This window comes from Atheta coriaria, unplaced genomic scaffold, assembly GCF_025399875.1.
Source record: "Atheta coriaria isolate IRGN ID8LTWV9N9 unplaced genomic scaffold, Caltech_Dcor_3.1 hic_scaffold_8_pilon, whole genome shotgun sequence".
NCBI lineage: Eukaryota > Metazoa > Arthropoda > Insecta > Coleoptera > Staphylinidae > Dalotia > Dalotia coriaria.
In genome coordinates, this window is record NW_027045450.1 from 4,962,568 (window position 1) to 4,990,281 (window position 27,714).

The following is a 27,714-nucleotide window of genomic DNA, read 5'->3' on the forward strand; positions in this document are numbered from 1 at the left end:
TTTTACTTGTTTGAACTTGTTAGAAGAAGTGTTTTGTGCAAGCAGGTAGTGTCGAGGTGTTCAATCCGTTGACAATGTAAGTTATTTTCATATTATTTTATTAAAAACATGTACAAACTAAATAAAAGGCACACTGAGTATAAGAATATCCACAAAATAAATACGTTCGCTTGCACAATCCGCAACGCATACTTCGATATCAGTTAGTTACGTTAAGTTACTGCCTATTATATAAAAATACAAACGTTGAATTCGTTACGCTTTGGAATTGATTCGCCATTATTAAAAACATCACCATTGTCACCATGACTTAGAGTGTCTTAAACCGATAAAAACCACCAAGCAGGACACCGCATCACCTTAAGTTGACTCAACACCCATCTTTTCACATACACATAGCATAGTAATGCCAACAATCATAAAAGGAGAGGTGATGGCGGTATCAGTCTTTTTCTTTCCTGCCCTCCGCTGCGGCGTCCTTCTTGTAAGCTGAGAAGAACGTGAGGGCTTTCATGAGTTGATAGCTCTTGGAGATCGGTATGTTTGAATCATAGAGTTTTTTCGAGTTCTTGCAATCCACGTAGAACCACCAGTTGCATTTGAGGATGGTCTGGTCGAAGAGTGTGGACTCTGGACAGAGGAAACTCTTCATTATCAGGCCATCATCAGTTAATGCACAGACGTGAAACACCTGAAAGTATAATAAATTTATTTGAGATTGGTTTTTGCGGATTCGTTACTGTAGTTTTTGGTAAAAATTAGATAAATTTTTACTTTCTTGTTCAAGATATCAATAAGAATGGTAATTTTGTTTTAAAGTAATGAGAAATGGTAATAATGCAAGTTAGCGCCACCTGGGATTCAATTATTTAACTATAACTATGATTTAATCTCTATACCAACTTTCATCCCTTATTTAACACCCTTTATGTTACAATTTTTGATATTTTAATAGTTATTCTACTATTCAGGTCGTAGACGAATCCAAAAAATCATAGATAATCAAAATCTATCCAACCGTTTTTAAGTTATAAATGTTTTAACTAACACAAGTCTGTTTTTAGTATAGAGATAGATATTTTAGATATAAATAAAACAAAATTATGATTAAGTAACGCATGTGCGTGCAATTCAAATGAAAATATAGAATCTAGAAATATTTTCTCATTCATATATTGCCGCGGTTCAAGTTTCATATTTCATATTTTTGCATTGTGTGCGCATTAAACGAATTATCGTAGAATACCTAAATTTCATCATCATATTTCTTGTTCTTAACTGGGCGCATAAGAGGCCTAAGCCACTTAGTCTTATTTCGTATTACGAGACTCAAACGCAAAATGATCGTAAATTACCTTCGCTTACAAAATAATTCGAATACAAACGACGAAACAAATTTATTTTACTTATTCATTCATTCACAAAGAATAAAGAGAATTTGACGATAAGTAAAAGGCTTGTACGAGTAACTTGTAAGTTTAAACTTTTACTCTGTAACATACGAGACGCCTATAAACTTCGTAACAATAAGTAATAATTAATAATATTAAATAAGAAGTAGTAAATTTGATGTTCGAAATGAATTATTATAAACAATTATTTTGTAAGCTAAGTGTTAATTGTTGTTTTTTGCGTGTTTAAGTGCAGTTTTGTTGAGAAAATAAAAAAATACTTATTAGTTGTAAAAAAATATTTAGTTAATATAAAAGCAATAGTTGATTGGTTATATTGATTTATTTCACTTGTGATTTATGAGTAAGGTTAAGTCACTGCAAATGGCAAGTCTTATATGCACTTAATATCTATGTCAATTACTCTTACTCTTTTTCTTTTTCGTTTTGGACGACTTTGTTATTTTTTTTTTTGATTATTAATAATATTTTTTTGATTTATCAGACCTTGAGCTGAAATCTTTTCGTTTGTATGACGTATGACTCTCTAATTCTTCTATATTTTAATACTTAGTAAAAAAACATTTCATATGAAGTATTTTGTACAGTTTTATATCGCGAATTAATTGTGCATACATTGATTTCTCTTTCCAAAGAAAATTAGAAAATTAATGGCTAGGGTTGCTTGTTATGGAAGTTTGTGATCGTTCATTCGTTTCCACTCTTATTATGTAATGTTAACCAACAAAACAATAAATATTGTTGATTTGTTTTAGGTATGAACCTTGAATAATTACAATTAGGCAAAAATAATTATACTTTTTTACTTCAATTAACGCTCATTGTAAGATATTTGCTTAATACTTATAACTCAAGGTACTTCAAAACATTAACTTATTTATTTAAGCTATAAATATAGAAATAATAACATTAAATCAAAATTATTTCCCTACTACCAAAAAATTAACTTATCAAAAGTTTTCCGTCATCAAATGTGTCAAAATGTTACTTAAAATGCAACCGGATGATTCATTCACAACTTTGAGATTGTGGGTGAGCATATAATGAGTGCACAATGTTTATGTTCTTTAATATGTGTTGTTAACGATTTAATTGACAACCGGACATGCACAGTTCGCATTACTCTCACGGCGATGACAATCGACCAATTAATCAATTGGAGCGTGTGCACGGCGATACCGATAGTGCTTTGTGCTGCGTCACTGGTGCGAAACTTGCAAAAGTTGAATTTATGTTGCATAAGTTCAATGTCGCGCGTGCAATGCACACGCAGCAGACACTCTTTTATACATATTACAATCACTCACACAAAGTGTTGCAATAATTTATATTAATAACAGCAACAGCAGTAATTTACTACTAATGTATAAAATCAGCACATAATTATTTTCAAAGAAGGATTATTTTTTATGTCATATAAAAAAGTTCATCTTAGCGCCATCTAGACTCAAATTATGTAACTAGAACTATTATAGAATCTCCATATCAACTTTCATCCCTTATTTTACACCCTTCTAGTAATATTTCTGCTACAAAATTTCACCAGATCATTCGATAGGTGATTCTGAAGATTATCTGAAATTTTCATCAAAATATCTCCAACAGTTTTGGAGTAAATAAGAAACACACATACATTTTCACATTCATGCTTATACAGCTAACAAATTTATCAAATTAAATCAAAACATGTTATATTTCTGTACCTACAAGTGCACTCTGTATTTTATCTAATCCTAATCGTATACAGTGTATACACTTTACTGTTAGTACTGTTAAAGTGATGTTCACCAAGTTCACTCACACGATACGAGTTCATTATTCAAGTTTCAAGTGCCGCAAGATGCGCGTACCCATGCCTCAATGTGATTTAAAACCATTGATTGCTATACGTGTATACTTGTTCTTGTATGTTGAATCACCTCTCCATGAGCATTCATGGTTGCGGCATGAACGTGCGCTGGAAATTTATTTCCTCGATCGTGGATCTCACAAGAAAATAAACGGTGATCACAAACATTTACCTACGTTCAATACGAGTATCACGCGATTTCAATTCGAGAAGAAACTGATTTGATGTACTTTTAGGTACTTAAAGCATGTAAACTACCATTACTATTCAGATAAGTTAGGAATGTTTACACCCTCGGGTTTAAGTAGGCATATTAATGATCAAAGATTACTAGTATGCATGCATTGAAATTACATATTCTAAATTACTGGATATGAATAGGTATGTTTCATTGCTTTTTGTTTTTTGTTGTGCATGCGTGCGCAGTGAACTTAGTCAGGTAAAGTTTAACTTCAATTGGCTTCTAGAGTATTGCTATTACTACTACTATGGATTTGTAATAGTAAGTAATAAATATGCTGTGCAGAATTGTGCAGAACTGTGCGAGTTGCAATGGAAAGCAGCGAAATAGTAGTGCGCACAAAAAATCAGCGTGTCGGTCTGTTGGTCAATAAATTAATTGGCACACAAACGTTAATATTAATACCTGGCCTGACTTAGTGTTTAGTGCTGTATAGTAAAATAAGCATAAACATGGGTTGTTAATTGTATGCAGGTTGTGGCTGTGTGCACTATACAATTAATAATCAGTAGATATTCGAGAAGGAGTTGTAAAGTAGCTAAAAGGTTAATTTATAGTGAAATTTTAATGAATTAAGAAGCTATTTATTCAATAGAGTTTTAAATAGAACACGTTGTATAAAAAGCAAATTAAGAATAATATCTTTTAATTTTGCATAAAATGTTTAGAATTTGTGAGATCTTTACTAAAATTAAAATTGCGAATAAAATTTCTTGAATTCCACTTGTCAGATGCCTTAATCAAGGAAACATAACTCACAACTCCAGCACTAATACATAGTAAAGATTTATAAATTTTAGTTGCAACTATACTCGTAATTTATAAGGTGCGAAATGTAAATCAAAATAATTTTTTTGAAAATTTTCCTTAAATTCTTGCTAATTTTTGCTTTAATTTCGATCAAATTCAAATTTTTTCTGCAAATTTATACAAAATTTTATAAAAATTAAAGATTTGCACATTGTAACACCTTGTATAAACTGTGTAATAATCATAAAAGTATTTAATCTTCACAGATTCATGTTACATGTTAATTTGTGATTGTTAAATACAATATCAACTATATAGTAATTGTTAATAACAGCTCATGTAGCTCTTTTTTATAACATGCGAGTACCTGCATTATAACGTGTAATGACTGACTAATATGAATGTTAATTACATTTAAAAGGACATCCATGATTGCGCCATTCACATATTCTCGAAGTAAACTTCATCAAAAGCAACACAAAAAAGGCAACACAAATTAATGTGTGCTAATTGGTTTAATTTATATAAATATTGTTTATTTTTGTTTTTATTAATATTTTTTCTTTTTCAAATTATTTATTAATGAATTGCTCATATTCTCAATCTCAATCGAAATATTACGGAAGTTTAATTAAAATTAAATAATTATCACGCGATGTCTTCACGTACACAAAATATTTCTTATATGCTTGTATCCGGAAATTCTATTTATCTGGAAGTATTCCATATAATTTCTAGTTTTATTATAAAAACTATTGAGATGATTCAGATTCTCTGAAACGATCAAACAGCGAATTGCCATTTCACGCTCTCTTAAGCGTCATCATTGTGAATTAGTGTCAAGCTGTATGACTTTCCTTTCGTTGACGATGTTCTCACTTTTCTTTCTCAGTCAATTAGAATTAGAAGTAAAGTATTCGAAGTACACATTTCTACGAGCATGGTAACATGAAAATCCTCCGTGGAAAAAAAATTGCCACCGAACGGAGAAATTTCAACTATTTTTACCTCTAATCTAATGACATCAATAAAAATAAATCACAATCTTCAGCGCAACCAGTAATTGTAACTTTATTACAGTTATTATTGTTATTAACAACAATAGTCATCATATTAAAACACCGCGAGCTATTTCATAAAAGATGTGTGGCTGGGTATCATGTTAAAAAGACATTAACACCGTAATTTAACAACTTCTACATTAGATTAATTTAATTCAATTAATTATGGACCATGAAATGTTTACGTTTAGTAATTTAAAACTCATCTTCTTCTGCAGGCGGTTTTTGGTAGCGCATCAATTTAAACGCAATTATTATGCACGTAATACCGCAATAAAATGTCGAAATAAATAGTAAACATGTACATCTTTTGACAACGTCTGTGTAGAGTTTTTTTTAACACTTTCATTAGAGGCGAATGAATGAGTTTTTTGTGTGCGCACCGCAACAAAATGTTTCAATTACTTGCGCGATATCGGCTTGATATTGACCTAGATACCTACGCATTCGAAAGCAAATTTCGATGACTCTCATAATTTATCATTATAGTGTTTTATTATTAGGATTTTTTAAAATTTTAACGTATTTTATGTAATATTGGATTTTACTCGCGACTTTGGCCGTGTAGTATTTAGTAAAAATGAAATTAATTTTTACTTTGTTGATTAATAAGACTTAGAGAAATGAGAAATGCTAAAAATGGACTTTAACGCCATCTAGACCTCAATTATTTAGCAATAATTATGATAGAATCTCAATATCAACTTTCCGCCCTTATTTAACACCCTTAGAAGCACAATTTCTGATATTTTAATAGTTATTCTTCTATTCGGGGCGTAGATAAATCCAAAAAATCATAAATCATCAAAATCTATCCAGCAGTTCTTGTGTTATCAACGTTGTAACTAACTAATCATAGATTTTTTAAATTTTAAAGAATTTTACGAAATATATGAACACCCTGTATAATTTATTGTCATTACATCGTCTATCTCCATAAATCTATAGAAAAGAATTGTAAAAATGAAGCAATATCTTGTTTTGTATACAGCACGAGGACGCACTCGACATGACATGAAAGCCTTTGTTTGTCTTGTCAATTACTATCAATTATTGATATCTCTAAACATCAAAGCATTTAAAAAAATCAAACTTTCACTTACCATGCATCCTAGATCTTCATCCGCGTACAATCCAGGGAAGTGTTTTTGATCCCCGCAGTAAAACGAGGTTTCAGGCAGTTCTACTCTCGACGCAAAGTTATCATCAAAATTCTTATCATATCCAACTGGATAGTATTCTTTGGGAGCATTCATAACCTTCCCTATGTTAACTATATTATGTCTTGTAGATCTAGGAGTAGTTGTGGTGGTTGTAGTAGTAGTTGTTGTAACCGGAGCTACTTTTTGTCTCAAAGCAGCTTCGAAAGTGCTTTCGGAGATGTTGGCTTGAGCTAGTATAGTTTGTAGTGCATTCATGTTGATAACAGGTAGACCTGCATTGGCACCTCCACCAATTTCATTCGAAATGTAAGGATAAGCACCTCCTGTAGCTATCCGATCACTTTTTCTATTGATATTCATATTAATATTTTGTGGAGGTGTTTGAACGGTTGGAAGTGCCTTGATTGCATTCACAGTGGTTTTACGCACAGGATATTCAGGAACAGTCATGCCTACAATAGCAGGTTGTGGGATGTTACTTGTATAACGAGTTATATTAGGTTTTGTAATTGCTGGGTGCTCAGCTGCAGGTGGGATAGGTTTAAACGGAGGGACTGTGCTTGAACCACTAGGTTTCTTCACACTTGCAGAGGTATTGATGGTGTCATAACCATTTACATTCGCAGAACGAACTGCAATCGAATTCGCCTGGAAAACACAAAAGTTAAGTCTCTTATAAGGTCGTGCCACTCAAGGTTCCACATTCAAACATTCACTCAAGTCGTAGAAAACAGATGGAAGTTGCAAATTGTATTTTGTAAACATTTACATACATCAAATTAAGTCGTAATGATTCTTGCTTCAAACTGCAACGACACATCTATTAACTCTCCGCGATGCATCAACAACAAATCTACGCTTCAGAGTAAATTGACTGCAAGGACAATTCAATTATGTAATCTGGTGCAACTGGTGCAGAGCGTAATTTATACCGTACGCATACATTCACATGGATTTGTTTATACAACATAACCTCATTTCATAGCTATAAATACCTGCTGTTGCACTTGTTGTTGTTGTTGAGCTAAAACAGCCTGCGCGGTGAATTTGGATCCCTGCGCGGATCTTCGACGGTTGATTTCCGTGTTGGAGATGGACTCCTTGAAGCCCAGCTCATCGCCCAGGCTGAAACCTGACCGTACGCAAAAGAAATTTATTATTTTATTTATGCTAATTTGTGTTATGTCGGCGCAAGTTAAATGCCAAATAACAAATAATGAAATTTTAATAGATGGGTTGTCCCCCTTTTGATGATACAAGCAAATATTTTAAACGCTTTATGAGTTTATGGTCATTCGTATGTTAATTTGCATGCATCACGATTAAATTATTGTGTCGAGAATTTCTAAATTTCAATTTATACAAATTCCGCACACATTGTGAACTTTACAAAAAATGATTATGAATATTAATGACGTGCGGATGATGAAGCGATGAAAGTTTTGTCTTTTAAAGATCAGGATATTGTGGATTATGTTTATTAATACAAGTATTTAATTTCATCTTCGTATGCAAATGTAATCGATTGTTATGTATGTGTTTTCTAAGTGATTTCCCAAGAGGTTGGAGGTTAACCTAACGAAACTTGACACACAACAGGAAATTTTCTAATTTTCTTTACTAAATATTACACTGGAGGAGTTTAAAATTACTTTCCCACGAAAATAAAATTATTACATTTTTGATGCCTAGAAGAACGAAGAAAGTTTCAAAGTTTCAATTTCGCTCGTTTGTCATACGCGTGCGGATCGAGTGACAAATGACCACTGCTGTAATTATGTTAATAGAAGATATTTTTGTCATTATTCCAGCAACGCGCACGCGGACAAAATAAACATAGTGTCTTGATATTGATAATATTATTATATGTATACTATGTGTGGTTGTATTGGATAATAGTTTGTGTAACACTCGGTGGATTTAGAGGTAATTGTAATGTTGGTGTAGTGTGCTTGTTCGTTTGGTGATACGACACCGCGATATGAATTTGTGCACTTTAAGTGCGTAAAACACACACCAGCACGTGCACGGGCCAAGAATAAGACTCGCACGCGAAAGAGAAACTTTTATTAACTTGTCGTTACCTAACTGACAAATAGTGGATGACAAACGAGCGAAATCTCAATGAGTTTATATAAATTGACAGTATTAAAATGTAAAGAAATAATGTAATGAATCGTAAAGATTTTAAGGTTAAATTCGGCTTATGTTATTAATGTAGGAGTTTTGGTCAATAGATGGATGTTTGTTACTCGATTATGCAAAAGCCACTTGACCGATTTTAATAAATTTTGGTATAGAGATATTTTGAACCTAGGAGAATAACATAGGCTACTTTTTGTCACGAAAATATAATTTTTAGGGTGTAAAATAAGGGATTAAAGCTTATTTTGTGCAAATTTATTTTAATTTTTAATTTAAAAAGATGAGAAATGCTAATAATGTACTTTTACGTCATCTGGATTCGAATTACTTAACTAGAACTGTGAATGAACCTCTATACCTACTTTCATCCCTTATTTTACACCCTTTAAGGTCTATTTTTGCGACAAAAAGTAGTCTATTTGTTTTCACTTGCTCAAAACTGTCTCTACACCAAAATTTATCAAAATTGATTCAGTGGATTACATGTAAAAGCGTCACAAACAAACAAGTTCACAGTTATACTATTAATTCGTGAAATTTGAATGCAGATGGCGTTAAGATGTACCTATTTGCCTAATTTTAAATTTCATGGTATACAGCCTGCTTGTTTTATGTATTTTTGATTAATTTCTAAGATAATCAAATTTAAACCAGGTATTTCTTAAATCCAATTAGTTATTGGTGTCAAAATGTTTAGAATGAACTTGAAAATCCATAAATATCAATTTTTATTCACTGCGTTCACGCCCAATGCACTCGCATTGATTCGGTTGGTTTGCACAATCATTTCGAATTTCAATAAAATTCCAAGCACAACACTTCTAATTACAAACGCAGAGACCTTGATTCGTTTCGCACACGAAGTTTTCAAGCCACAAACGCACCCGTATTAACTCAATGATAACTTTGAACTCAAGCGAAGCGCAGTGCCTTAATAGCTCAATTACTAATTAGCGAAATTAGTGAAATTTAAATAATTGAACACAATTAGAAACCATCAAGTCCGCATCTACAGTCAATTAAAAACGAATTAATTTACGTTTACCGCTAATATTTTCAATAAGCATTTTAAATTTTAATCAAATAAACTAAAACAATGTGTAATATAATGGGTAATGTTTCTATTTTGTAACGGAAGTCAATTAATGTGTTTTTTGTTTATTTTTTGTTGTTGTGTTTTATGTTCACACGCCCACAGATATTCTTTGCAAACAATGAGAAGCATTAAGGCGGTGATTGCGAAGACGTGTGTGAATGTTGAATATAAATGTGAATGTCAAAGTCGTCCATTACGCGGATTACACGTGTAAGCACAACTTGAACTTGATTTCGACGATTTGCGATGATGATCGTGCATCGGGTGTATGCCTTGTAATTATGCTGATTGGATACTTTCAATATCGATATCAAGTGCACACGTAATTGCTGAATGAACACATTAAACACATTAAACATAAAAAATCATGATTATTCGATGTTATGTAAAAGTGTCGGGATGATTTGTTAATCGATGAAGAGCGTGCAGAATACAAAACTAAATTAAGTATTAAATCAAGATGTATGTTGAGAAAAGAGGTAATTTTTGGTTTACCAAGGCTAGCGTGTGCTTTGACACCCCCTAGGTTTCTAATTCGGAAGAGGCTTGATTTCTTAAAAGCACAGTTGAGTATAAATCCGAAATCTGACTCCAGGACACAGGTGGCTCGGCCAAGGCGCCAAGTACCGCCTGCAACCAAATAAAGTTATATGTTGAGAATGTGGAGAATTATCATGCTCGTATTGTGTCAAAAGAAAAAGTCTGTCGGTTTTTTTTAGTTCAAGCAATATTTAACACTATATACAAAAACATCTACGTCTACTGGAACTAGATAATTGATAATAATAGTAGAAGGATGTTATATTTAATTATATACATACAAAAATATTGTTAATTTAGTTTAATTACTAAATAAAAACAAAATAAAAACATTTTTAGGTTAAGAATTCATGTTTGTAGTTGAATGCTATTTGTTTATATCCGTTCTAATTATTAATTAAAATGTTTGAAAAAATATGAAATTGAAATCAAAATCTGATCATGAAACAGAAAGCATGAAAGTGTATATGAATGCAGTTGTGCATAACGAGCGCGAATAATTTTCAAACTGGATTAAAAGTGCAACATGCACGAGTTTGAGCACGAGCTGCACCAGCACGAAAGCCACTTTTATGCACTTTAGAATGTCCAAGAATTTACTGACTTGGTAACAGGCACCGAATCCGCGAATCACCGAAGGTGGAGTCATAATCTCAGCATAAGAGAGCGGGCGTGAATAATATTAATATTAAAACAATTTTAATTGATTAAATGAATCGAATCGAGTGAAATTTTTGAGTTTTTCAAAGTATGCCAAAAGATGAGAAAATTTTACCAGCGCAGTATTTGGCAGTCGAAGGTGTGCGCATGCGTAAACTGCTCGAGACCCACTAACCCACATTAAAATATTACTCATTGACTTCGACTCGCGGAAGAAGAATAACAGAAAACGCACGATTTATGTACGCACAATTGGTGACAAGAGCAGCACACTTTGAATTGTTTGAGTAACAATATAATAAAACAAAATAAATTCATCACTTGAGGATTTAGAATTACAATTACAGTTCTTCTTTCACATAAAAATTCCGAAATTTCAACACACCGAGTGTGATACGTGAACATTTTTAAATAGCAATAGCATACAACTACATACACGAATTAAATACGTTATTATGCAGATATTACGCACGTAATTTTCATATAATACATCAATGTATAATTATTTACATATATAACAACATTTAAAGCGCGATAATGAGGCAGAAGGTGATTTTTATACAAATTTAATCACCCTGTATCGATATATACATAATACATACTCATCTTACCATTTAACGATCAATAAAAACAAGAATAGTCGCCGATAGGATATTTTTGAGGTTAAGTAATGAAAATTCATTACTTTTACAAATTAAATATTTGTAATTAAATATAAATAAATAAAAAGATCAATAAAGCCTACCTATCATGAATAGAAATAGTAATACACTTGCACACTTCATTTTTTATTATTTAAAAGTTTTTTTATTCGAATTATTTTTTAAAATTTAATTTATACACTTTAATTTAAATTTTTAAATTTTATGCTTTCGTAATTATGCGCTGTGTTACATTATTTATTGGTAAAGTTATTGGTCACTCTAGTTGGTCACTGAAATCAGCGCGAAATTCTAATTTATTAAACACTAATCACGCGATTGACGACGACGACGACGACGCGGTTTGTTGTAGCTTTGCGTTCGGACTGCCGCGGCGACTTGCGTGGAGACTTGAGGTGGTGGTTGAGTTCCTCCGCAGACACGCGACGGGGAGACCCGGCTCTGGTACCGTCCAGCTGACCCAGTCTCTTTCTCGCCTTCGTTTCGGATCGTGCTAAGTAGCTTTACTCTTGGTGAAATAACGGGATCTACGGTTTTAATATGACTTAAGTCAATATACTGAATTCCAACCAACCAACAGTAGCTTAAGTCAACTTATTTGATTGAAATATTTATAGATTAAATTAGGTTTTAGGTACTTAAGTATACTATTTCTAATGTGACTTAAGTTAAGTAAGTTAAGTTAAAGTGACTCATTTGCAATACCGTGACCTTGCATTTGCATACAAATGCAATTAGAAATCGCCGACGTTGTCAACTAATATTTTATTACAAATCATAATGGTAAACAGTAGTAACAGTAACAAAAAATTATGAATCACATGTTAGTTATAGTAATAGTTGTAGTCGTGTGAGGTGGCATCAGTTAAGGCTTGTTTTTTATCGCCTCCTGTATTGTTATTTGCTTCCAGACCTTTGGCTGCTGCGGCTGCGGCTGCCGCAGCGTTGGCTTGTGCTTGTTGGGCTGCCTGCATTGCCTTCATTGCGGCAGCTTGAGTAGCCTCGAAGTCTATGCGGATACCGTGTAATTGCTCCATTAGAGTTTGTAAGCGTTGTTGGGCAGCGCCTACCATCGACTGTTGCGCTGCTAATTCTCCCGCAGCTTCCGATGCGGATGTTTGAGCGTTTTCGGACGTCGCCATTGCGGCGTTGAGAGCAGCTTGAATGACGTTCACTTGCTGCGCTGCTTGTTGGGCTGCCTGCTGCGCGGCCATTGCGCTGCGCTGCGCTTGCATTAGTTGCATGTTTTCTCCGTCGAGGGCGGTTTTTGCTTCTTGGACTTGTTGTTCTATTCCTTGCAGGATTACTTGTTTACCTGCTAGAGCAGCTTGGGCTGTTGCAGACGCCTAAATATTTTAAATTAATTTTTTATTTTTTATTTTTAAATTTTTAAGATAAACTTACTGCTGCAGCAGCTTGTGCTAAAGTATTTTTCGCAACATAAGCAGCTTGATCAGCAGCAGCTTTCTGATTTTGTACAGCATTAGCTGCTTGATCTGCTGATCCTTGGGCAATGCTCCTAAGACCACTTCCTACGCTGAAACCTTCCTTACCATTCCCAGAACCTCCACCACCTCCTCCTCCATTACCACCTCCTCCACTATCTCCTTTAGCTTGACCACCGCTTCCACCACCGGCTCCTCCATCAGAACCTTTATTCCCCTCGGCAGCTTGTTCAATATTCTCAAAATGATTTGTTTCTGATCCGAAGAAATCAGGTTCATACTGGTGTTCGTACTGATGGTGTTTGTGCCGTCTGCTTGTTCTTCCCAAAGCCACGGACACTATGAATATGGTTATTAAATGACTTAAGTCTTATTACTTAATGGTGAATTTGCTTACCAAACAGTAGGAATGCTAAGATTTTCATGTCTCCGCGTACGCGTCGAGACTGCGGCGGGTTCGTCGATCGATTGATCAAATTTTTCCAAGAAATTCGTTTTATATAGAGTCCAAGAAAGGTGTAGCTTTTTCTGTGCGGGCAAAAAGGCGCTACGTGCGTGACGATTGAGCAGTGAAAAGAGTGTAACAAATTCGCACTTTATTAAGCCGCCCAGCAGGAAGTAGCCGGCGTGAAATTTGTAGCGTATTTTTTTCGGAAGCGTGTTCAAAGCAGTTCATTGATGCGGATAGTTTGCATAATTTTCGAAAATATTTGATCATTACATCATTTAATGTGTAATTGGTTGCATATAGTGAATATATGAATAATATTCCTGCTGAAATAGTGTTGGGATGAGTTTTTTTTATAAAAGACTAGACTAGTTAGAAGATGATTGTGACGTATTGATTGCGAGTGCTCGTCATTGATTTCTGGGGCAGGCGACCACCCATTGACCTCGCGGCGCGCGGCGCATTCCTGCAATCAATGTGCACCACGATTACCGCTATCTCGCCGTGTGACCATTGTGTCGCACGATAACGGTAACTTATCTATGATGAATACATGGTCAGCGTTGACGCTGGAAATTGATTGGCATGGATTTTTGGATCGTTTGGAGCGATTTGGGTCACCCTGTGCGCTTGCGAGTGCAGCAGCAGCAGGAGTATTGAGCGAGAAGGTCGAAGCGGGTCGGTCGGAAGTGTGTGTACGGCCACGCTGGCGACATCCAGCGGCGCAGTGCGGCGCAGCAGGCCAGCAGGAGTAGGATCGTTACGTAATATGTACGCGCGCGCGTGAGCGAGCGAGAGGGGTGGCGCGGCGCTGCGGCGCTAGCAGGTACTCCGCGCGTGTCGCGTCATCAGCTGCAGTGAAAAAGTTGTACGCAAACGCGTCGATGTAATCTCGATCCGAGCGTCCGCGCATGCCAGCAGGAGCCCGTAGATCCGAGAAGGGTTATGGCGTTACGCACAGCGGCGGGCGCGCACAGTTCGGGCTACATGACATAACGGGCAAGCCAAATAACTCGCGCGACCGCGGCCAACCCACACCGTTTCGACGACGAACGGAGCAGGAAGCCAACCACCATCATCGGTTCGCAAATGGGCGAATTCACGCTGAGCGGCGGCTCGAATCTGGCGCTCGGTGCGGTGGACAGCGCCAAGACGAACAGTTCCGGGCTCATCTATTTCACCACACCTAATCGTACCGGTGGTGGCGGCGGAGGCGGCGGCGGTGATAATCGGCCTGCGAGTATGCAGGACGAAACAGCTGTTAGTGCGGGCGAGTCGGAGCCGGGCGATAAAAAGGACGACGGAACTGGTGACATGGACAAGTGCACCATCACCAGCGCAACGCTGCCTTCGAACGGTAGCGGTGGCAGCAGCGGAGGTGGAGGCAACTCTGACCTGAACCCAACCAAGACCAATCTACTCTTTCAATCCGGAGTGGGTGGCGGTGTGGGTGGTAATGGTGCTGACGTGAACACCTCTGACCCACCGCCGCCCCTCTGGTCGACCGGAATCGAGGACAGCTATGTCTCCGGGCTCGCGAACGTGAATAGTGGTTTAGGTTTTCAAAGTTTCGCCCAACAGCAGCAGCAGCAACAGCAGCAACAACCACATCAACAACATCAACAGCAACAACACCTCTACAATCATGGCCCACAACAGGGTAGGCGCGCGATTACAGCCAGCCATAACTTCCCACACAACATCACCCGCCCGCAACCGCTCTTCAAGAGCTATAACTCGTGGGCGAACCCGGGTCAGAGCTGGTCAAGCAATGCGTCCGCTTGGAACCGTGGCCGCAGTGTGCCCAATCTGACACCCCTACAGCAGCAGATGAGCGTGGCGAATCGCAAACCCTCGCCGACGTTCAACCATCAGCAGCAGGTCATCTCGCCGGTAAAGTTCCGGCGAAGTACTTCGTATCCGGGCAAGGGGCCGTTTCCACAACCGCCCACGTTCGAGATCACGAACATGGACGAGCCCAGGGAGCTGCTGCAGTATCAGGTAATGACAGGACCCAGCAACCCACTTCCCACATGTCCTATATTCACTCAGCTTTGTGGTCCTAAAATCAATATAGGGACATGGGCTGATTTTGCACCACCTGCCATCATGTGTGCCCTGCAAAAAATGGCGTTTTTAGTGGTTTGTGAGCTTTTTGGCTTTTGCATCAATATTTCAACCTCTGTACGACGTCGGTGGTGGCGCTGTGTGCGTGCGTACGACACTGTTTACCTCCCTATGTGTGCGTTCCGCCTGGAACTAGTTCAAGTCCGGGAATTAGGTTAAATCCCACACATACACTTTTTCCCACTCTGCCACCTCGAGGAATCCATACAACGCAGCAGCAGCCGCAGGCTCATTTCATATCAACACCTAGAATGTTTATGCTATTGGATAATTACGAATTTTATGGGTCAATTGCAATTGTTTGATTTTCATATAGACGAAAATTGATTTTCGCGTCGCCATGATGCTTTCCGCGTTTGCGCTCCAATTAATGTCATAATCCCGGCTTATGTAAACGGAGAATCTTTAAATACCCCTCAGCACTCGGACGTAGGCAACCAAGATTACTGCACACTGCCGTCATGGCCTCCATTACGCACAACAAACCCACGCCATGTTCTGTTTATACATCATTTTCGCTGCAATTTCCTCACATTTGCATCGCACCTGTAATCTGATACGATTGTTTTTTTATTGTTTTATTGTTATCGTTTTGTTTGTTTTGTTTTTATTGTTGTTGTTGTTGTTTTTATTAATAAAGCTATTGATTTGTTGGTTTTTTGATGTTGTTAACATGTCGCACGGTCGCCATCTTGGATTTACTGTATGCGTGTCTGTCTGAGGGTGTGTTTTGTGCATTAAGCTTGATGTGTTTGCCACCGCAAAGCTTTCGGAGACTTTGTGGTTATCCTAGTGATTTTCGGTGAAGAGTCGCAGTCACGCGGCGAGAATGAGACGGCACCGAAATAGCTGCAGCGGCGCGGCGCGCGTTATAAATAAACGCTTCCATATTGCGGCGCGGGCTGGCGTCGGCACATTAAAATTACTTACTAACTGCCGCACACGAAAATAAACCGCCTCGAATTAAGAGGAAACATTTATAGCCATAGGGTCATATTTACAAACATCTCGCACCGAGTGTTGATGATACACTAATCAAAACTACGCGTTATTATGTACAACTAGCTGCAACTAATTGAGGTTAGATTTAAGTGTTATGTATTTTAGGTTAGTTTTGTAATGGCGGTGCATGTGTGTTTTTGTTTGTTTGTTTTTGTTGCTTTTTAGCTTTTTCTGTTTGTTGTTTGTGTTGCTGAAACCTACCGGAGAAGTTATCTTGGCGTGAGAGTTTATGATAAGGGGATGAAAATGCGCGTCGTTTTCTAATCCGTGTTTGTTTTTGTCTGCGCGTTGCAGGATCGCTGCGGCGTAGTGAACGCCAATGGTAGCAGCCCGCTCGAGTCGATGCGCGGCTTCGAGCACATACTCAACGACATCATGCGGAATCCTTCGGAATCTAATGAGCTTAAAGGTGAGTTAATTATTTTATTTCATTAGCCACGTGCCTATCAACTACATTTACGGTGTATGATACTAGTATGATTAAAATTGATAAATGTTTAATACTTACGTGACATAGGTAGAATCAAGTAATTAGTTATTTAATTACTATGGATATATGATAAGACTGGTATTTTTAAGGAAAAATTTAAGTATTCTAATTACAAAGGGGATTTAGAAAAATTTAAAATATCTATTAAAAAAATTATTTTAACACACAGCTACGCCACTGGTGTAGATATACATTTAAACCTTTATCTAAATAAATATAATGCATATAGGGAGATAATGATTTGATTTTATAACAAATCACATTATTAATTGATGCCTTATCTCAAATAAGGGCCGAAATATCGTCTTTGGTAAATTTTGATAACACTTTTACTTATTTACATATTTCCAATTTATGATATCATTTTAAACGACCATATTTGGTCTGTTAATATATTTTCACACACGTCTCGAATTTATATAAAGCATATCTTTATACATAAAGTTTTTGTACCTGTTTTTATTAGTTATAACCTATTTTTCACAACATTTCGAGGTTATAAAGGCATAATTTGTCCTACACATTGCACACAAAACGTGTCCGCTGCAAACAAGCGCCAGTGTTTGATTGTGTTATCACCAGATAGCGAAGACTATTTGCTGTTTGCTCGGAAACGAGTTTATCAGCACCAGCAAACACAAATGAACACGAATTTATTCCCTTGGCACATCCAAAGCCATCCAAACCTAACCTAACTAGCCACCACACCAGAAAGAAAAAAAAGTATAAAGTGTGATAATTCAAATACAAATGATACAAATTTATATAGCGTCGGCATTTTTAAAGTGTATATGAACAGCCATGTAATTGAGGGGGAGCCATAGACCACTTGTCTGGAAACCACCCTTAGACATAGTTTTAACCCCATCTACTTAGCCTTTTGTGTTTCATCCTATACTAAAAACACAGGAAAGGATTTACTCGGGAATATGTTGGTTAGATTTTGGGTTTAAATCCACCCCTGTTTGCTAATACACACGCATGAGGACATCCCTCCGGAAGCGAAAACCTTGTGCGAGGCCGTCGTGCATTTTTAAACGTGCTCATTATTCAGATTGGATTTTAATTATTTAGTTAGTTCGTTACGTTACACATTCGTTTCGGGGCATTTACATAGAAATAGCTAATTTAATAAATTTTAACATTCCCTAAACTAATTAAAGCAAAAAAAAGTTTAGATATTTTAAAATAATTATAAACTAAATTATTAGTATTTTTGTTTTATTGCAACACTCTGTATGTATAAGTGTACCAGTTTAAGGGCATTTTAGTGCGCTTTGGTGCGTTACGTTTTTGCCATGCTACGGAAATAATTAATGATGTTATTTGTGCGTTTCGGATACGCAATACCAAATTCTCTCGTACCTGGCTTCTGGCTTCAGGTAGAATGTCAAATGTTAATTACAAAGAAAGTTATTCGGCTATAAACCATCATTATATATATTCATTCATTCATTAAGGGATAACAAACGCAATAATTAAACAAAATGCAAATAATACGAAGGGCAAGGTTAGTTCAAGGTCAAGACGTAACAATTTACGATATAAAATATAAAGTTAATTGAATTCACTTAGGAAAATATTTTATTTATAAATAAAATGATTTAATTAAATGTAGGTCATCTACAGAGTGTTTTTGAAATTTATATTTATAAAAATTGAAAGTAATGTATTTTTTGTGTGCTTGGTGGTCTGGTGTTAATCATCTGCTGTTAGTTTTTGTAATTATTAGTCTGTTTGCTCCCAGCGGCATTCAGGCCACAATCTGGTTTTTGACGCCTCTTTTTCAAAAGATTCTATTACATATCTTGCATTTTTTACATTTCTCTTTTTATGAGTGAATATTTGGTTGCATATATTACGCACACATCGAAAGTTAGTTACACATTTAGGTTATTAGATGTTAATGAAAGTTTAAAAGAGAAGTTTATACATTGCATAACTTCTGCGTGGATGTTTGTTTATTAATCTATGTAAATTTCCACTGAGAAGTGATAATTTATACCAAATTCTCTTCATAACTTAATCCTTCCATTAGCACCTCTTCTCTGACGCTTACGCCATGTTGAATTCTCTACGCGTATTTATATATTGTATTCTTTCGATTATTGGCACGTGGCGATTTGTTTTTGTATTCAAATCAAGTTGGCTGTTGGATTAAATGTCAAAAGCAATTTGCGACGTCATGTAGTCCGCGCAGCGCGTAACACTCGCGTCGATTTGCAATCGATGTCGGTTTTGGATTGCTTCACGCCTCCATTACTCGTATAGATACTCGTCGGACACATGTGATATTATTGCTTCAATCCGTTAATTTCAAGCACACTAAACTTTTACATAATTGTTGCCAAATCAGCAGCCCCCGTCAATATCATATCAACAACGACATTTAGTTACATTAATTGGAACATCCTGTATAGACAAACACAAACGTGTGCTTCAATCAGCAGTGTACATCGACAACATAACATGGCTAGCAATTTGTTCGCTCACATGTATGTTTAGTTAATTGCAGGTTATAATGACGTAAATTTCGTAAAACGACCTTTGTTGAAATTGGAAAGAAGACAATGTGTTGCAATTTAATTAAAATTTTAGTAAGGTTGATTGATTATTATCCAATATGATCGGATGGATCAGAGGGAGTGCTTTTAGGTTTTAATGTGTTCATGTGTGTACATGGAGTAGCGGAGGGTGGACTGGACCCTCTTCAACTGCTACCCCTCATTGCCCTACATATCGTCGGAATTTTGACAGTAAAGGGTACAAGGGTGGCTAGGACTGTAACAGCTTTAACCCAGTTTAGAGTAGGGGTGTACTTTCAATGCTTTTGTTCATCATTGATCCTGCTGCTGATCATTGTCATTCAGCTGTGAATCAGCTGAGTTAACCACATCAGCTGGATAGAGGTAGACTTTCCAGGGAGACCCCTTAAAAGGATATTATGGGAATAAAAATCACCTCAGTGCATTCCAGAGGTTTTATGGGGACGAATTGTTGTGTTTTTATGATTCTAAACACATTTTATGCTAGGATATACAGGGTGTTGTCTTTTGGGTAATAATTTAATTACTTTGGCGATATAACAGGAAAGTTTTAAGTAAATTGTGTGGCGTATGGGAATATGATGGAGTTGTTTGTGTGCGCATAGGGTTTGTTGCTGGAAGTAGTGGTTTGGAGTTCGCCTGCGCACCGCGTTGCCAAGCCGGTGTCAATTATTATTCGTTACGTCAGACTCTCGGACGCTTTGCTTGCGTTGCTTTGCGTGTGTCACATTCACGGCCCGGTTTCCACGACTACGCGTACCGCGTCGACGCGAGCGAGTCTCGTCGTCGGAGTGCTTGTGCTCTAGCCCGACTATAGGCGTCTGATTAGTCCTTGCCGGGCCCGCAGAGCGCTCACACACGACCTGCGCGTACACACCGTATTAAATTCAACGCGCAACCGAAAACGATATCCGCGCGTGCGGTGCGCGACGAAGAAGATCACTTGGTTTGGTGTGCGAGTGAGTGCGAGAGTTTTTGGAGTCCTGCGCAGGAACCGGGAACAGAATGTTCCGGGCGTACGGGACATCGCCGGCCGATGCGGCCACCCAGCATCGTGTGGAACCTCCACCAACATGGGGTGCTTTTAATTCTATCAATAAAGGTCGGAAATATTTTTGCTTAAATTATTTGCTGCTGGAATCATATGACTGTGGTGTAAATTACAACGGACGTCACGTGGCATTGCCTTCAAGTGCAATGAATTTTTATGTTTATGCTGGTGTTGTGTGTGCGCTGTTGTATGCGATTACTTCGATCGTCGAAGGTTGATTAAATTATTAAATTTGCAGAAGCCAAACGAGCGCTGCAAACACGAATTAACGGCGTGACGTCGAGTAAACAATCGACAGCAGTGCGCATGAATACGCTACTTAGCGCGTGTCACTACTTACTCAGTACGCTCACTTACTCAATGTGATAGAGAATCACGTGCGCGCGCTCTCGCATATCCAACACACCAAATACAAAACATATGACTCTCAACGTCCTCCAAAAATACAGTAGTCATGGAAACGCAAACAACTTGACCATAAAATTCGGTTTGTTGTAATTACTGATGTCATCAGATTGGGTTGTAAATGTCCCATGTCCTCGTCCATTGTTGTTGGTGCGCTTGCGCGTGCATAGTGTACGGCTAGAATCGCTGGCGTGCCTTTTCAGACACGGGAGCCAGAGTCGAATTATTGTTAAGTGTCTACTTCCGGTGTTTCCATCATCCCGAGCGAGGTGGCGCAGGGGCAACGGCCTGTTCCGGTACGATGGGTGTTCAAACACAAACCGCACACGAAAAAGCAAGAAAGAAGCAAGTCTACCTAAACATTTCAATTATCAACTAAAAGTATGAATCAGCCGCGTCAGCTGATTATTTTTTTATTCTGCATTGAAAAGTTACAGGTGTTTGCGTTTTTTTTTTTTTCGCTTCTTGCACAATATCAAATATCAAATGTCGATCATGTGTGTGCAATGTGCTGTGTATGCTTATATTTTGCTAGTCTAGTTTTAACTAGCCGCTGGCCGAATTGAAAAAAAACGAAACTAGTCCGTGATGTAATCCACACAGAAACTAGTTGTGGATTGAGGTTATGTTTGAAAAATACAATGTGTGTGTGTGTGTGTGGTTGAGACATTTGCGACAGTTATACTTTATTTACGAGGCGCTGATTCTGACGTTGAGAGTGTACTAGAGTACCACAGTGTGTGCGTGTGCGGGGGCGGCATGCGCGCGACAATTTCTGCTTCCCGTTTCCCGTTTTCCGTCGACCGGGATCGATATGGGACCTTTCTCTCCGCACGCTTCCACACACGAATGCACCACGCCAACCCGACAAAGAACCAGCCAACGAAAATATAATCTGATTTTTTACTCGAAAACTATTTACCCCATACTTTGTTTTCTACCGCACAGATGTTGAATATCACACATGTGGTCATGGTATGCAAAGGTACAACTGCAGGGGGTTGAGAACATGATGTCTAGGAATCTCGACCATATGTTAATCTTGCGTGTGTTGATTTCAAATGTCAAAACAGCGGCTTTAAAATGTAAATCATTTTTGTAGTTTAAGTTTTTAGCTGGTATTCTGTGTCAATGATCGAAGTGTTGCAAAATGTGTGGAAAGAAAGTTGATTCGTTGATTCGTTTCGGTCCAAATTGCGTAACACCAACAACCAGCAGGCGAAAAAATAAATAAAAACCGTTTCGATTTAACTGGATGGCTACGTTCGTTTTATTATCATCAGCTGATGTTTCTCTTTCATTGTTGCAGGCTTCATCAACTGCAACACGAACGCATACCAAAGCATCTCGCAACTGACGCATGGTGAGTGCCTACTTTAGGTTTTTTAGTGTTATTTTAAGGGCTGTAGAGTCGCTTGGTTGCTTTCCACCAACGTCTTCTTACTGGCTCACACGGAAAGTCTTGAAAATGCGGCGCTGCGTGCTCGAAATAGTTTCGAGCCGTTGCTTTTCTTCGCACGAACGCGGGTCGGGCACATAAAGGGGAAGCAAGAGGGAGCAGCGGGACCGAGATGCCTCGCGGTGGTCCCGTCAATACCGCCGCCGACCCGTGATACATTTCGTTCGCTTGCGGCGCACGCGCAATTTAAAGCTACCCCAATTTTCGGGGCACGTGTACGAGAGGCCAACGACCTGCGGCCAGCACGTGCACGATGCCGGTCGGTAGGGTAGTGGGGGTGCAAACGAACAACTCGGATTATCCTCATCATCTGATCTGATATGGAGACAACAAGACTCATTGTTTTGTAAAATATTTTTGCATTCATCACCGGCTGGAATAATATTTATGTTTACGGAAATGTCGGAAGACAAAGCAACAACCAAGGAAAATATTGATTGCATGTCGCGGGTCACGATATCTCATTCACCTTTCATACATTTTTTTGTTTTTAGTTTTGTTTACAAATCATTATGTTTTTGTTATTGTAGGAAAAGGAGGTCCATATTTCTCGGGATTGGAAGACCAGGCTAGTCAGGTGCTACTAGAGGAACCCAGTCATATGGACGGGTCCCTGGGAGGTGCACAGCCTCTCAGTTCGCCGTCCAGGTCATCCCCACATTCACAGGGATCTGAAGGTGGTGAGCGTTTCTCACGTAAAGTTTTTGTGGGTGGTTTACCTCCAGATATTGATGAGGACGAGATCACTGCTAGTTTCCGTCGTTTTGGCCCATTGGTCGTTGACTGGCCCCATAAGGCCGAATCAAAGAGCTACTTCCCACCAAAGGGATATGCTTTCCTGCTATTTCAGGTAAGCTATATTAATTATTTCTGTATTGCAAAACCAACGGGGGTATTTGGTTCTAGGATGAGACCTCAGTGCAAAGTCTAATTGATGCTTGCATAACCGATGAAGACAAGTTGTACCTGTGCGTGTCATCGCCCACAATCAAGGACAAACCAGTACAGATCAGGCCGTGGAGGTTGTCGGATGCTGATTTTGTCTTGGATGCTTCGATGCCGTTAGATCCAAGGAAGACTGTGTTTGTTGGAGGTGTTCCACGTCCATTGAAAGCAGGTATGTTCTATTTTTATACAATTTACGAGAAGATTTGATTATATTTTTGGTCCTTTGAATAGTGGAGCTAGCAATGATCATGGATCGATTGTATGGAGGTGTGTGCTATGCGGGAATCGACACAGATCCCGAATTGAAATACCCGAAAGGTGCTGGTCGCGTGGCATTCAGCAACCAGCAGAGTTACATCGCCGCCATTAGCGCGCGTTTCGTCCAACTACAACACGGTGACATTGACAAGCGGGTTGAGGTGAAACCTTACGTTCTGGATGATCAGATGTGTGATGAGTGTCAGGGTCAGCGGTGTGGTGGAAAGTTTGCTCCGTTTTTCTGTGCTAACGTCACCTGTCTCCAAGTAAGTCCTTTATTCATTCCAATAAATTTATTGTTGTTAATATTTCTGTTGTTGTATTTTGCAGTATTATTGTGAGCATTGCTGGGCAACAATTCATTCTCGTCCTGGACGAGAGTTCCATAAGCCGCTCGTCAAGGAAGGCGCGGACAGACCAAGGGCGGTACCATTTCGCTGGTGTTAACGCAGGGGCGCTTAGCGCGGCGGCCGCCATCCTTTTTAGCTTATTACCACCGGCCGCTGTCCATGCCCCCGCATAGGCATAATTATTATATTACCTAGTAGCAATTATACAAAACATACTACGAGCGAGGAGGCCACGACCGAACCGAGCGCAGAGGACCCACCTTTTAGAGGTTTGCTGGTGGGAAGAGTCGATGATAGAGAGAAGAAGGAGAATTGAAACGAGAGCACACACCGGCCATACACCACGAGTTTTTTGGACGAGTGAACTGTCTCCCATCTGCCCGCAGCAAGCCGATCACCAAATTCACCACCACTCATGCACCCGACAACCATCCGCCGCCACCGCAGACAAGCACGAGCGACGAGACTTGGGTAAACCGTGTTGATGATTTCCAAAGTGCAAGGATTGTTCTAGTCTTAATTTAGCCACTGATTACCTAGTTAGAGTAACCTAGTCAGAGTGAGGAGAGAGGAAGCGGCGGCGGCGGCGGCGGCGGCTGCAATCGATACGCGGCATGTTGCGAGCAGACCGGAAGCTATTCAGGGTATTGTATATACTAGTCTAATCTGCGACGAGCTAGCGAGCTATGCGAAGAGGGGGTGGCGATAGATCTCCCACCCCCTCACGAAACTATACACATATAATATTTCCGAGTACCTGACCGGCCCGGCCAGCCCTAAGTAACCGCTTACCCCTTTTTCCTCCCAGCATCTGTATAACCCTGACCCCGAAAATCTTCTTTCCTCGAACGAACGCTTATGTGTACCGCACGTATTTCTCATTCTCTCCTAGCTGACACTTTATTTTCCATGTGTGATAATATAGTCGTCATTTATGAATTAAATGTAACTTAGACGGGCGCGCACGCGCAGCAGCAGCGAACCATTTTGAATATTTGAATATATATATATATGAGAATTCTCTTAAGCAAACAACAAAACGCGTGTAGCGGCGTTGACAAACAGATAAAAAAATGAAAAAAAGTAAGAATAATAACAAACACAATTTGCGAAACTGCACGGATAAAAAAAAATGTATATTGTATACATAATTATATATATACATACAAAATGATATATAGTATCGGCTATTCTAAGACTTTGTATTTTTTAAATTTGAATTTTTATACTAAACTGTTGATTAGGCAAATTTTTCGATATGTGCAATAACCATACGCGCGGGCAAGACAGAGGGCGCGGTGTGCGCATGGGTGTTTGTTGACGCAACACATACACAACCCCTGCCGCCACCATCACCACCCTCGCCGCGCGTCGTATAGAATTTTTATCTTAATTGTATTATAATTCTGATGACCTGGTAGACCTGGATATCGATCTGGACGCGGACCAGGAAGCGCAGGGAAAATGAAAAAAAAAAACACACTAACAAAAAAACGCGACGCGACGAATAACGAATATGAAAGGCGCGAGATCGTCCAACGCTAAATCAAAACAAAAAAAATAAAAGGGGTTGGAAAGAGTTAGAAAGCGGCGGAAATATCTCGCTGCCGTGTGGAGAACCATCTATTTAGCAAAAATGGTACAAAATAAATAATTAATTGCTATGGTTTGTAAAATTTTACACTCCTTTTTCTACTGTATGTAATTTGTAATTTACCGGTACCGGTAGTTAAACTGAAATATGAATATATTAGGTAGACGTGATTGTATGCGGGCCCTCTCGCCCCCCACCCGTCCAAACTTCCGGGTGAATTTGTAAACAATCACGTGGATAATACGCGCGGCCATCTTGAATATTTTTTATTATTGAACTTTGGTTGAAAACCATTTGATTGCGATGAAATTTGTGTTCGAAACACTTTGCTTGGATGCGCGCGTGTTGTGCATGCGATGGTCCGGAGTTGAGAATGAAGGCTGGGCAGCAGGGTGGACCGACGGGGTGTCCCGAGTATATAAATAGAGAATGTCGTGGCGCGCCCACCTGGGCGGCCTCTGTATCATATTCTGTAGATTTGTCATTTTTAAAACTAAACAACTATTATGGACAAGAACTTTTTATCCGTTTTTTAATAATATATTTAGACAAGTGTGCACCAGCCGCGCACGATGATTGTTTCGTTTCTAACGTTTAACCTTATTGGATAGTATTGTAATCGAAAGCGGCGGTATCGCGAGATGAAGAATCTGAGAACAAGAGTTTCACGTTATTGTACATTTTTTACTTTTTATAAACTAAAACAAACGACTAGTACTTTTTCGAAGCAAAGGTCTTATACACACTCTACATACGCACGCAAGCGAAGCTTTTCTCTTTCGTTGCCGTATGGGTTTTTTGGTTCGATTACATTTGTATGTGGATTCTGTAGTTACCATTAGTGCAATATCGGGGTGCGGAGAGACGCGCGTCCGAACGTAGAGATAGTCAATTGTTTCATATGATATGACCTTATTTGTTGTTGAACCCTCCGCGCTGACTGGCACTTATACTATTGTATCTAAATTAATGCGTGAATGATATGATATGAGAACGAGAGCATAACAAGTAACGTACGCTAAAATGAAAAACACAAAAAAAAAATCAACAAAAATTCGATAGGAAGTGCCCGCAACCATTTTTTGGGGGTATTTTCACTAGCACCAAAACGTAGATTTACGGATGACCTGAAAAATAAATCTACCACGTGTAATAATGATCTTTACTCAAATTTTATACATATTTTTTAGATAATCTACGAACTAATCAGTATATTTCTGAAACTATATCAATTCAATGCCGGTGGGAGTGAAACAAACCAATTGATTAAAGCAATTTCGTGTGATCCTCTATGTGTATGATATTGACGCGTTCGGCAGGACGATGATTTTTAGTGTATTTTGTTGTTATCGCCAGCGTGCACCACGTGCACCGCCCCTAGACGAATTAGTTTGACCGCGAATCAAAATTGCGGCGTCGCCCACAGCGGGCGGGCGGACGCCGGAGCGTTTGTGTTAGGATATTAAACAATTTTTGGAAACAAATGATCGCTTATTGGGAGTGTATAGTTCCAGAGATATATATATCATCAATCCTGATTGTGGCTTATTTTATAGGTCATCTACTATTTTATATTTCAATTGTATGTATTTTTAGAAAATGTTTGTAACTATATATTATTGTTTTTATATGGTTTTTTTGTATACTTTTATATGTTTGTTAGTTAACTGGTTTTTATTTGTAAACATTTTTAACAACAATCGACACACATGCACACACCGTCGCACTCACACTCACACACACACACAGACACACACGTTGTATGTAATTTACTTCTTTCTTTCGTTGTGAGACACGACGGCGGACAGATTATGCAAAGGGGAAGTTTTTTTTATGGAATATTTTGTTAGATATCAGACTTTTTATGTTTTATATAAATATTAATTATGAAAATGTCAATTTTTGTGTTTACTTGATAAACTGCTGTTATACTTCATGCAATGTGATTGTCTTTTTTACCTTCATTATCCTGTTCCTTCTTATTCACAGGATATAATAGAAATAGATAATAA

General features: G+C 38.2%; 3 protein-coding genes across 4 annotated transcripts; 1 reads left to right on the forward strand and 2 right to left on the reverse strand.

Annotated features, from left to right (window-relative positions):
* Nucleotides 1–81: 81 nt before the first annotated feature.
* Nucleotides 82–11,961, reverse strand: mtg (mind the gap). 2 transcript variants are annotated; one of them, XM_065309822.1, is made up of 5 exons: nt 11,663–11,961; nt 10,213–10,347; nt 7,472–7,608; nt 6,417–7,124; nt 82–691 (listed from the first exon to the last, which is right to left on the reverse strand). In XM_065309822.1, exons 1-5 carry the CDS (start codon nt 11,700–11,702, stop codon nt 443–445), a joined length of 1,269 nt encoding a protein of 422 aa, XP_065165894.1. In that variant the 5' UTR covers nt 11,703–11,961; the 3' UTR covers nt 82–442. The 2 variants fall into 2 exon arrangements, with proteins under 2 accessions (XP_065165894.1, XP_065165895.1); XM_065309823.1 differs by lacking the exon at nt 10,213–10,347 and having other exon boundaries at nt 11,663–11,960.
* Nucleotides 11,962–12,082: 121 nt separating this feature from the next.
* LOC135797433 (glycine, alanine and asparagine-rich protein) lies at nt 12,083–13,449 on the reverse strand. The gene is made up of 4 exons (XM_065309797.1): nt 13,422–13,449; nt 12,984–13,363; nt 12,291–12,925; nt 12,083–12,106 (listed from the first exon to the last, which is right to left on the reverse strand). Exons 1-3 carry the CDS (start codon nt 13,447–13,449, stop codon nt 12,404–12,406), a joined length of 930 nt encoding a protein of 309 aa, XP_065165869.1. The 3' UTR covers nt 12,083–12,106; nt 12,291–12,403.
* An 841-nt stretch (nt 13,450–14,290) lies between these two features.
* Nucleotides 14,291–27,638, forward strand: LOC135797455 (cytoplasmic polyadenylation element-binding protein 2-like). The gene is made up of 7 exons (XM_065309819.1): nt 14,291–15,473; nt 16,896–17,010; nt 22,403–22,456; nt 23,083–23,402; nt 23,459–23,669; nt 23,732–24,024; nt 24,089–27,638. The coding sequence occupies exons 1-7, from the start codon at nt 14,562–14,564 to the stop codon at nt 24,203–24,205; spliced, it is 2,022 nt and encodes a 673-aa protein (XP_065165891.1). The 5' UTR covers nt 14,291–14,561; the 3' UTR covers nt 24,206–27,638.
* Nucleotides 27,639–27,714: the final 76 nt, after the last annotated feature.

Excerpts from the sequence above, each read along its gene's own strand:
- LOC135797455 (XM_065309819.1), top strand. The coding sequence starts at position 14,562 with ATGGGCGAATTCACGCTGAGCGGCGGCTCGAATCTGGCGCTCGGTGCG. Across the intron at positions 23,403-23,458 it reads ATGCTTTCCTGCTATTTCAG|GATGAGACCTCAGTGCAAAG; the intron begins GTAAGCTATATT and ends ATTTGGTTCTAG. Across the intron at positions 23,670-23,731 it reads TCCACGTCCATTGAAAGCAG|TGGAGCTAGCAATGATCATG; the intron begins GTATGTTCTATT and ends TCCTTTGAATAG.
- mtg (XM_065309822.1), bottom strand. The coding sequence starts at position 11,702 with ATGAAGTGTGCAAGTGTATTACTATTTCTATTCATGATAG. Across the intron at positions 10,348-11,662 it reads ACTATTTCTATTCATGATAG|GCGGTACTTGGCGCCTTGGC; the intron begins GTAGGCTTTATT and ends ATTTGGTTGCAG. Across the intron at positions 7,125-7,471 it reads AACAACAAGTGCAACAGCAG|GCGAATTCGATTGCAGTTCG; the intron begins GTATTTATAGCT and ends TGTGTTTTCCAG.
- LOC135797433 (XM_065309797.1), bottom strand. The coding sequence starts at position 13,449 with ATGAAAATCTTAGCATTCCTACTGTTTG. Across the intron at positions 13,364-13,421 it reads CTTAGCATTCCTACTGTTTG|TGTCCGTGGCTTTGGGAAGA; the intron begins GTAAGCAAATTC and ends CCATATTCATAG. Across the intron at positions 12,926-12,983 it reads TAGCACAAGCTGCTGCAGCA|GCGTCTGCAACAGCCCAAGC; the intron begins GTAAGTTTATCT and ends TAAAATATTTAG.